This window comes from Myiozetetes cayanensis, unplaced genomic scaffold, assembly GCF_022539395.1.
Source record: "Myiozetetes cayanensis isolate MyiCay16 unplaced genomic scaffold, myiCay2020 scf17, whole genome shotgun sequence".
In the NCBI taxonomy this organism is placed as follows: domain Eukaryota; kingdom Metazoa; phylum Chordata; class Aves; order Passeriformes; family Tyrannidae; genus Myiozetetes; species Myiozetetes cayanensis.
The window spans coordinates 10,707,556-10,718,388 of NW_026087378.1; the positions used below are offsets into that span (position 1 = coordinate 10,707,556).

The 10,833-nt window shown below is 61.2% G+C and overlaps 2 protein-coding genes across 2 annotated transcripts; both read right to left on the reverse strand.

Annotated features, from left to right (window-relative positions):
• Positions 1-28: 28 nt before the first annotated feature.
• On the reverse strand, positions 29-2,881 carry GPX3 (glutathione peroxidase 3). The gene is made up of 5 exons (XM_050311966.1): positions 2,714-2,881; positions 1,511-1,664; positions 1,172-1,289; positions 847-946; positions 29-754 (listed from the first exon to the last, which is right to left on the reverse strand). Exons 1-5 carry the CDS (start codon positions 2,798-2,800, stop codon positions 539-541), a joined length of 675 nt encoding a protein of 224 aa, XP_050167923.1. The 5' UTR covers positions 2,801-2,881; the 3' UTR covers positions 29-538.
• Positions 2,882-7,790: 4,909 nt separating this feature from the next.
• On the reverse strand, positions 7,791-10,624 carry SMIM3 (small integral membrane protein 3). Its single transcript, XM_050311968.1, has 2 exons — positions 9,483-10,624; positions 7,791-8,757 (listed from the first exon to the last, which is right to left on the reverse strand). The coding sequence occupies exon 2, from the start codon at positions 8,754-8,756 to the stop codon at positions 8,577-8,579; it is 180 nt and encodes a 59-aa protein (XP_050167925.1). The 5' UTR covers position 8,757; positions 9,483-10,624; the 3' UTR covers positions 7,791-8,576.
• Between the last annotated feature and the right edge of the window lie 209 nt (positions 10,625-10,833).

Sequence of the window (10,833 nt, forward strand, 5' to 3'; positions counted from 1 at the left end):
CCTCTCTACCCCACCAAGAAGTGGGCTGTGCGTTTGCAGAGCCTTTATTTGGTGTTTCTATGGTGGGGGGTGAGGGGTCAGCTGCCCCCGACCAGGAGAGCAGCACGTCTGTGCACCAGAACCAGGGGCAGCTTGAATGCACTAAAGAGCTGCTCCATGCTCGGCAGAATCAGGCCAGGCCCGCCCCGTGCCAGGGGCTTTCGGGCTGAGCCTTCATGGAGACGTGGTCTTCTGCTACGGGGGCAGCCGGCCCCTGCATCCTCCCACTGCCTGGGATGGTGGAGTGGAGGAGTGCAAGCTGGAGGCCAGGAGACGACATCACCAGGGGTGGAGATGGGACACAGGGTTGATTGGAAACATCCCGCTCCCATTGCTGAGGTCTCTGACACAGGGTTGCCCGGCCCAGCATCCTGGCTGGGGGGTGACAGAGACTGCAGCAATGGAAGGGGACAGTGTTTAGCTCTGGCTGCTAGGGAGCATCCTGGGAGGGAAGGGATGAGGAAGCAGCCAGGGGAGGATGCCGGCACTCATGCCAGCTCTACTTGTCCTGCTGCTCCTGCCGCTGCCTCAGGTAGGCCACGATGTCGTTCTTCACGACCTCGATGTTGGCGCGATGGTACCAGCGCATGATGGGCACGCCGTCAGGCCCCACCAGGAACTTCTCAAAGTTCCACTTGATGTCATGGATCCGCAGAGGCTCCCAGAAGAGTTTGTTGGGGTTCCCAAACTCCTCCGTCACCGGGGGACAGGCGTTCTGCAATTGAAGGCCAGTTCGTCACTGCCTTGCCCCTCCAAAAAACAACCTGGGTGCTGCCCCCTCATCCTCCCCCCTGTCATGGCACCCACCTTCAGGAAGGTGAAGACCTTCTGCTCCTTGGCCCCATTCACGTCCCCCTTCTGGAAGAGCTGGAAATTGGGTTCAAAGCCGCCTCCTGGCCGGACATGCCTGCAAGGGGAGGGTGGGCAGGAGGTTGTGCAATGAACACCTCTGGGTGTTGCACAGGGGAGGGTGAGGGGACCCCAAAACCCCTTGTTTTGGGGGCCACAGTCCCAGGTTGGGAGGGATGTCACAGCCAGCAGGAGCTGCAGCCTATGCACCCACCACCTGGCTGGGGACCCCAGAACAGCTGAGGGGGCTCAGGTGCCCTGCAGCCCCCACCACAGTACTCACTTCAATGCAGGGAGGATCTCTGAGTTCTGGCCAGGTTCCTGCTTCCCAAATTGGTTGGAGGGGAAGCCGAGGACCACAAGCCCTTGGTCTCTCAGCTCATTTTGTAGTGCATTCAGTTCTGCATGCAAGCAGAGCCAGGGGTGGGTTAGCAGGGGATCAGGCAAACCCCCACACCTGCACCCACCTCCCTCGGAATGTGTTATCCCTTCCCCCAGCTCCCTGAAGCAGAACGGGCCGCAGGGAGGTGCCAAAGGCTGCACACCTGGGTGACACCCCCCGCTCCTGGGCTGCCTGCCCTGAGCCCGGGGTGCCTGTACCTGTACCCCACAGGGCTCTTACCAACATACTGCAGGGTCAGGCCTCAGTACGTGGCCACGTTGACGAAGAGCACCATCTTCCCCCTGTACCTCTCGAAGGGGATGTACTCGTCCCCATCGATGGTCATGGCGCCATAGTTGTAGATGGTGTCCTTCACGGACTTGTAGCAATCCACCTGTGGGGCGGGGAGCATCCCGTGGGAGCAGGCTGGGGGGCTGCCCGCCACCCCATTCCCCATCCCCACAGGCACCAGAGCATAAGGCCCAGCCTTGGCACTGGCTGTGAGTGCAGCTGCCAGCGTTGTGTCTGTCCCCTGTCCCAAATACTGCTGGCAGCAGCCAGGCTCCAGCATGCCAAGGTCGCAGTGGTGGGACAGGCTGGCTTGCTCATGCAGATGCACACGTGTGTTCACACATGTGCACACCCGGGCAGCGGGCCCAGCTGCAGATGGGGGAATGTTTACTGGCCAGGGAGCAGCAGGAAGGGGAGAGGCTGGAAAACAAGGGGAGTTGTGGGCAAGTGAGCAGGACCAGCACGTCCCCACACCCCTGGGGGGCAGGGGCAGCACAGGGGGATCAGGGTGGCACTGGGAAGGGCCGGGCTGGAGCAGCCCCTTCACGTGGGGCCACAGGGGTTAACTCGGGGGAGCCCATCTCCTGTCCCCCCACCAGGGAACTCAGGCTCAGCCAAGTGCACGGAGGGGCTATTTTGGGAGCTGGCAGGAGGTGAAGTCACAGGGGCTGTGCCTGGGGAGTGGAGGCTCCGTGGGGCTGTAGGGTCCCGGCAGGCAGGGTGGAGAGCCTGGCTGGGGAGGTGACAGTCACCCCTGTCCCCTGCCCGCTGGACTGCGGGGACACGGCAACCTCCACACCCTCCAAAAACGGGGGAACCCCCCTGGACGATGTGCATGGGAGAAAATCTCCGTGGTCTGCCCCTGCGGAGGTCACCTGGGGAACACATGGCTCTGTCCTCGTCTGTCCCCAACCCCAGCACAGCGATTCTTGCCCGTTGGCAAGAACTAGTTCGGAAAATCCCCCTCCCCGTGATCCAGACGCCGTGAGTGTGTATTAGGGCCGGGAGGTGGGGTGTCATAGGGCCACCGTGCCCCTCTCCTGCCCCGGGGAGCCCTGCAGAGAGCCTTGGGGACAGGCGGGTCCCCAGCGTGTCACACAACCCCCTGTCACCCCCCTCACAGCCCCCGTGGGGGTGCCCCCCGCCTCTTACCTTCACCCTCTCCTCACTCCACCCCGGCTGGACGAGCCCAGCCAAGAAAAGGGGCAAAATCCAGGCGCTGCGGGAGCAGCCCCCCATGGCGGGGCGCGGGGTGCGGGGTGCGGGCACCCCTCTGACAGCCCGGGGCCAGCGGCGGGGACCGGCGCTGCTGTCGCCTGCTGTCACCTCCGAGCCCGGCGGCCAAGAAATAGCTGCGGGGCTGCGGCGGGGGAGCCAATGGCCGGGGGGGGCCGGGCCGGGGCCGCGTTAACCGTGTGGGCTCTGGGACGGACACACGGACACACGGACGGACACCGCCCCGGGGTGGCACCGCGGCCTGGCAGGGACCGGGGGCACCCACGGGAACACGGGGCAGCGGCATGTGCGGAGGGTTTATGCAACAAGTTATCCGAGCCGGGATAAACCCGCGGACTGGGAGGAGAAGTGCGGGGGGAGAGGGACAGGGAGTGGGTGGAGAGAGGGACCGGGGGATGGAGAGGGGACAGGGGGGCAGAGGGAGTGAGTGGGGGAGAGAAGTGTCGCAGGGAAGAGGTGCCCCATCCTGCACAGGGCACCCAGCCAAGGTGACATTTTTCCCCCAGTGGGGTGCTGGCACCCGAGCAACAGGGACTAAACACCCGCAGCAGCATCCCCGGGGAGGCCGGGCTGGGCGTCTGGGGAGGTGTTTCCCTCAGTGGCTGCAAGGGCAGAGCTGGGGAAGGTTGATCCTGCTTCTCTCCCTGGTGTGCTGTAAATTAGGGTGTTGCTGGAAGCAGCCCTGGAGGAGGGTTCCTCCTGGGGGGGCTGTTCTGGAGCTCGGGGGGCTGTGTCTCCACACTGACCCTGCTGCGGTCAAGGGCAGGTCACTGCTGTCCCTCAGCCCTTGGTGTCCCCAGGGGCAGGAGTTTCCAGGGTCCTGTTTGCATAGGCAAGGAACGCAAACGTTTACCCTGGGCTGTCTCCAAGGAAAATATCCCTGGTGAGGTGTCAATTCCCTGAAATCCCCCAACAAAGCTCATTTGGTGGGAGAATCAACTGGCTGGGAAACTGCGGTTTGGGATGGGGGCTGGCCTGGAATGCAGGACAGGATGGGGTGGCAGTGGGTAAGCCCTGGGGGCACCAGGAGTGCCAGCAGGAGGTTTGGCTTTGCAAGAAAGCAGGGCCAGCTTTGCCACAATGGTGTCAGCGAGCAGGCTGCTGGAGATGCCACCAGGGAAGGGGAGTGTGGATGTGAGTTAAGAGGAGGCTGGGAGCAATCTCCCAATCCATGTTTTTCACCAGCAGGAACACCGTGTCCTTGGAAAGGCTGATATTGTCTGGCTCCAAATGCAGCCTCAGCTGGTGTGGGAGGGCTGGAAGTCGGGTGCATCCTTCAGGCATCCAGGGAACCTTTAGAGCAGGGCAGCTGTAGGTCCCTCCATCATTGGCAGTATTTCCAAAAGCTTTAAACCTGCACTGGTACTGGAGGAGTGGCTTAGCCCTGCCCTGGCATGGGGTGTGGTGTGTTTCCCAGGTTCAGGCAAACCCCTAAGATGCTCAGCTGCTGCCTGGAGACTGCCCAGAGCCCATCACAAGGTACCAACAGCCAGGCTGGCCCCAGGGATGCTCCAGTTGACCGTCATGGATGTGGGGGAGTAAGGTGACTCCTTGCCAAAAATGGGGAACCTGTAGGAGCCACTGTTAGAGGTTTGACATTCCCCAGCCACTTCCCAGGCTCTGGGGAGATTTGGGACCACAGGGCCTTGGGGCTGCAGCTCCTGTCCAACATGCTGCTTGCACCTCTGTGCATCCTGCAGCCCACAGGGACCAGTGTGAGCCTGGCACAGTGCCCTGCTCCCCAGCCAGCTCACACTGCTGAGCCTGACCAGGGCTGGAGCCACCTCCTGGGACAGAGCTGGGACAGACCTGAGGAGCTGCTCAGGGCTGTGCTCCCTGTTCCACTAGCTCCCACCTTGGGAGCAGCCACCCACTTCTAGTTATGTCCCCTAATTGCCTGGGTAGGGCTTTGGTGGCTTTTTCCTGGTCAATAAGGACTCGGGGGCCAGAAGAGTAGCGTGGGTTGTGCAGTGGTGGCACCGTGTGGTTGTGTCCCTTCCACGTGTCCCTGACCCCTGCCATGCACAGGGAAAGGCTGAGCTACTTCTGAACTGAGTTTTCCTGAAGTCAAAATAAAAATAAAAATAAGGGACCTGTTTCTCCAAGTCCCCTCTCCTTGGGTCCCGGTGCCAAATCAGCCTTGGTGGAGGTGGGGATGGAGGAGTAGTTAATGAGCCACAGCTGATGGACCCCTTCTCTGTCGCTGAGCTTCCACAGCAACCTGGGAGTGTCACCCAGTGTCCTCACCGTCTCTGCCTTGCCGTGCTGGAGGCTGCCTGGCAGAGCTGAGGGTGCTGGTGGCTCCAGCAACTACCCTGTAGGACTGGGATCCCCCACCCCCAATGGCAGGCATGCTGGGCGGGCTGACCCTCGCACGAACCTCCTTCCCTGGTTGTTTTTCCACCAGAGCTGGGCAGGAGCCAGCCCCCGCCTGCTGCAGATGTTTGGCAGGAGTTTGAGGCGGGAGGCCAGGAGCTTCCAGCCCCATGGCCACCATGCTGCTGCCGCCACCAGCCTCTCTGGCTGTCCCTGAGCTGCGGGCCAGGGGCTGCAGAGATCTTGTGCCAGGCTGCAGGGCCACAGCTGAGCACAGAGAGTGAAAGCAGGGGTGGGGACCGTGTACTGCTGCTGGCTGGACTTGTCCCAGAACTGACCAAGCAGTTTCTGCCATGTAAAGTAACAGGGATAGTGCCAGCAGTGTGCCAGGGTGGTGGCGACGAGCTTGAGCAGCAGTCCCAGAGCTGACTGAGGAATTTCTTCCATGTAGAGCGACAGGCCAGCAGTGCCAGGACAGCAGCAAGGCGCTTGGGCAGCATCAGGCAGCACCACCCTGCTAGCAGCAGGGCAGCTTCCCTCTGGCAGCCTGGCCTGGCATCAGTCCCAGGGCAGCCTCTGAACTTTTGTTCTAGGTGTGCAATGGGAGGCAAAGGCAGAACAAGCTCTGCCAGGCAAAAGGCCCCAGCTCTTTGGGCACCAGGCCTCCCCACGCTGCTGGCCAGCAGCTCATCCAGCCCTCACCTCCCTGCCCCAGCCCATGTGCTCCCTGTTCGATGGCAGCCTCCCTGCTGGGCATGGTGCCCAACACCCTTTGGAGTACAGACCCCCCCTGTCCCGAGTGCATTCACAGCCCCCAGGCTATGGCCTGATTGCTGCTCCCTCCACCATTGCCATCCCTTCCTCTTGCAGGGTAAGATCTGTCCCCCTGCAGAAATGCCACTGACTCAATTTCCCCCCCTTTCCCACTGCAAAGGGGGACTGTCCAAAGGCCAAAATCTTCCATCCCCTGCTCCCCGCTGGAGTTGCCCCAATCTCATCCCCCAGCAGCAGCCCCCATGAGCCAGCAGCAAGCTCCTTGCCACACTCCAGCACCTCTAGGAAAGCATCCCAGTGGATGCTGAATCACCTCAGCACCTGCATCGTGCCTGCTTGCCACAGTGTCTGCTCCTCAAAAGGCAGGAAAAGCCTTTTTTCCTTGGCAAAACACCAGACAAACACTGCCTCTGAGCTCCAGCACTGTTCAGGCGCTGCAGCCAGGGCTGCGGGAGGATTTGCTTATCTTAGTCCATCCTGGAGGAGGAATTTCCAACTCAACTCTGCTGGAAATTCAGTCCATATCTGTTCTCCCCATCTCTACCTAAAAAATGTCCTGGCTTCTCCCTGCTTTTCCCCCTAGCTGCCATTTCACTCCGTGTTTGTTGTTGTTACAAGCAAATCCCTCTTTCCAAGGCCTTTCCTGGAAATGTTTGCCACGGACTTGAAACTTTCCAGAAAACTCACGCCATGAAAGGAAACCTCTCACATCCCTTGGCTGCTCCAAGGGGCACACAGAGGTGGGAGCAGCCACTGGGTATGGTTTCATGGACAGGGGGGGAAGGTGTTCCATGCTTTCCCTCGTGTTTTGTTCCAAACCAGGCTTCCTTCTCAAACCATTCCAATGTTTGTGGCTTCTTCCCTGTTCCTCTCACAGCGAAGCTGCTCAGCTCCCATTCCTGGTGCCAGATGCCACTGGCCATCCCCTCAGTGTCTCCAGGGAAGCAATGCTGGGGTGGGGCAGGGGAGGGGAAAGCAGAGCTGGGGCTGCTCCCACCCTGCACATCTGTAATGTCTTCCAGCTGCTGCTGCGCTGTGCCAGCACGGGAGGGAGAGAGGAGGAACAACAGGAAACTAACTCTGGTTATTTGCCTCAAATTCTGCAACTTCAGAGGGAAAAGAGAGAGTCAACAGCTTGAAACGGAAATTTGTTTCTGGGCTGGGAAAGGAACACACATTCCCTTTCCTCCCACCACAACCACAGCCTGTGGCTGCAGTGCAGGCATTTCTGCTCAGCAGGGTCTGCATCCCTGTGCTGGGCTCCCTTCCTGGGGTGGGAGGTGTTTGCCCAAGGTCCTGCTTCCCCAGGAATCGCCAGCCCCTCTGACCCCAACCCAAATCAGATGCCAGCTGCCGTGGATCAAGCCACACGGGACGAGACAGGATTTGAACACTGCAGGGCTGGTTGCTCTTTCCAGTAGACAAAATGGGATTTAAACAATTCCCACCAGCATCACCGTAGCGTTCTCCCACATCCCTGACTCATCCTGTTACTTGAGACCTTTCCTGCCGTGAGTCACCAGGACAGAGTTTCAGCCCCAGCACTGCTCCTGCCCCGCTGACCCCGGCACGCGGCTGGTGTGGGAGAAGCGATGCTGGTCACCCGAGTGGGAGGAAACCAGCCATCACCACTGTCAGAAAGCCCTGAGGGATCCTTCCCGCTGTCTGACAACCATTGCCCAATTGAGGTCTGCCCTCCCAGAGTGTGGGGCTGGGCTGGCGGGCTCCAAGGCCAGACAGAACCCCAGCACCTCGAGCCAAAACAGTGCAGGAGGTGTCTGTGCAGGAGCACAGACAGGGCTTCAGGAGAGGCTGCAAAGTATCTCAGATCCTGCGTACGGGCACCTGGACACCGCCCGTAGTGTGGACAGAGCTGCACGACATGCTCACATGTAGGGTAAAGTCCATTTATTTCATAACAAAGAGCAATGCAAGAGCTTACATGGTCCCCTGCCACTGACTGGGCACAAACCTGCTCCTCCCGCTTTACCTGCCCAGGTGAGAGGCGCACAGACCCCCCAGTGGGGCTGGTGTGCTGGGTGAATGGTGGGGCCTCTCGCTATCAGGAGCAGGGAGCGCAGCCAGCGTGCAGGTAGACAGGCTGGCAGGAGCTGCACACACTTCTCTGCTACACAAGACCCAGAGGAACCAAGAGCCCCATAAGATTTTCCTATGATTTCAGCAGATAACGGATAGAGAAGTCAGTGCCAGATGCACGTCTCCAGATGCAGCCAGGATGGGCTCTGTCACCGATGCTTTCAGCCAGAAGCCACATCCATCTTGCTTTGATCCTTTTTTCCAAACACCCTGAGAGCTGGGACTCCAAAGAAGAAATAATTTTTGCCCGGCATTTCCACTTCTTGCTGCTTGCCTGGGATGGGATCACCAGTGAAGGCAACACTAGTCTCCCTGCCTCACGGGAGCAAGTCGTTTCTAGCTGGACACGAACACGAAGTCACACTGCTGCCTGTGCTGCCACCTCTGCCACGGTCCCTGCGAGCTCGGGGGGCAACACGAGGCAGTGGGTTCACCCAGCAAGAGCCTGTGGCCAGCACAGGGGCAGGCCCTGGCTCCTGCCTGTCCCTCCAGCTCTCAGGGTGCCCCATCGGGCTCTGTGGGGTCCCTGGCACAGGGTCCCATGGCTGCAGCCCCCTGCCTGGCGGGCCGGCCGTGCCCCGGTGCCCACGGCTCACACGACGCCGTTGCGCGTGGGGTGAGTTCGCACGCGGTAGATGATGACGGCGGTGGCCGGGCAGAGCACCAGCGCCGTCATGACCAGGATGGTAGCCAGGATGATCAAGACGATGACCCAGACGTCCAGGATGTGCTTGGGAAGGGCGGCAGCACCTGTGAGGTCGGGGAGGTCCATCCTGCGAGGGAGAGGCAGAGGGGTGATGGGGCAGCCCCCGCCATCCCTCCCACAGACAGAATGTCCGCACTGCTCTGAGCAACCCGCTGCTCTCTTGGCTGTGGCCAAGTCCAGCTTTCACCTCGGGCTCCTCCGAGAGCCTTTGGTAAAGGCTCCTTCGATTAGCCCCGGGATTTACAGCGTGCTTTGGAAGCCCTGGATGAAAGCCTAGGGAAAAACTTCCCTATTAATTGCTATCACTGATAAAGGAGCTGATAAAGCAAAGCCACAACCGGGCATCCCGCTGGTCACTCATCAGTGGGTCATCGCATGGGGGAATGGTGGGGTCAGGTCAGCCAGAGCCCCCCCCTCCTGGGGAGCCTCCTGTGTGTGTCCCCTCCACCTGTACCCCGTACTGAGTCACGGAGTTAACAGCTCAGTGGGGCGGAGGGGCCGGAGAGCAGGGACCCTCCTCCACGGGGACCGCGGCTGCTGCCCCCGTCCCGCTCCGGCACCCCGAGGGTGGGGGGGGACACGATGCCGTGGGGGAGAGGGGTCAGCTGCCTGTGCCCTGCCCGTCCTGCCTGCCCCCGGCATGCCCTGCCCGTGCCCTGCCTAGTCTACCTGCCCACTGCATGCCCTGCCCGTCCTGCCTGTGCCCTGCCCGTCCTACTTGCCCTGCTGGTGCCCTGCCTATCCTACCTGCCCTGCATGCCCTGCCCATCCTGCCTGCCCGCATCCCCTTACCTGCGGCGCTGCCCGGCTCCGACTCGGGCTCCGGCGAGAAGAGACGGCAGCGGCGGATCCCGTCGAGGGAGGAAGACTCCGCCTGGCCCCGCCCGGCCCGCGCGGGGCGGCAGGGAAGGGGAAGGGGAAGGAAAGAAGGAAGGGGAAGGGAGGGCAGGGAAGGCAGGACTGCTTTTTTTTTTTTTTTTTCTCACCGGGCTAAAGCGAGGTCACATTCCATCTCATCCCAGCCAGGATGGGGCCCCACCGGGGGAGACTATCTGGAGCCGAACCCGAAGGTGTCAGGTCACACCGTGGGAACATTTCACTTCTTAGCCCTTAACAAAGGGCTCTCCCCTGCCCCGTCCTGCTCCTGCCCCAGCAGGGCTCACAGGTCACACGTGCCCCCGAGGCCCGGGGCAGGAGGGAAAAGCAGAACCACCCAGAGCCTCCATATCTGCCCGCAGCGAGGTGCCCGCGCTCCCCAGGGATCCGGGCAGGGTGATTTACAGAGACAGGGAACAGCGTTTCCACTGCCCACTGGAACATTCCGCTCCATCGGTGATGCCGAATGGCGAAAGCAGAGGTGGGATGCTCTGATTTTCCTGCTGGGACACCAGCTGAGTGTCACACACAGTGGGATCCACGCACTGCATCCTTCACTCCTGCTTTTCCCCAGGGAAACCTGCCAGATTCCCGGCGGTGGAAACCCCTACCCACATGCTCTCAGATCCCCCTGGCCTCCAGGCACCTTCCCGGGCCCACAGCACAGGCAGGGATCCTCCTCCCCGCCTGTGCAGCCGTGCTCCCCTCCGGCTGCTGCTGCCGGATAAAGAGCACGTGTGGTTTTTATCTCGAGCTGCAGCAGATCCTCATGGACAGGCGTTTCCTCCGGAGCTGCCAGCGGCGGGCAGAGGGCAGGGACTGACTCCAGGCTGTGCAGGGATGGGCACAGGAGTGGGAACAGGGGATCCACGCCACAGTCCAGGCTGTGGCTGGTGCTTGGTCGGGGTATCCAAGGGCACATTGGGGGTGGTTTGCTGATGGCAGCTCTGCCCACGCAGCACAGCATCCACAGAACTCATGCTCGCTTTCCCGCTGATCCCACGACACGGGAATGCTTGTTCTTGTCAGGACCCCGTCTGAGCGGCCACGAGACTGAAGAGAAACCACCTTTGGGGTGTGGAATATTCAGCACTCTGTCCAGCTCCAGCACAGGAAGGATGTGGAGCCGCTGGAGCGAGTCCAGAGGCGGCCGCAAAGATGCTCCACGAGCTGGAGCCCCTCTGCCCTGGAGACGGACTGGGAGAGCCGAGGGGCTTCACCCGGAGAACAGAGGGCTGCGGAAAGACCTCAGAGCCCCTCCCACTAC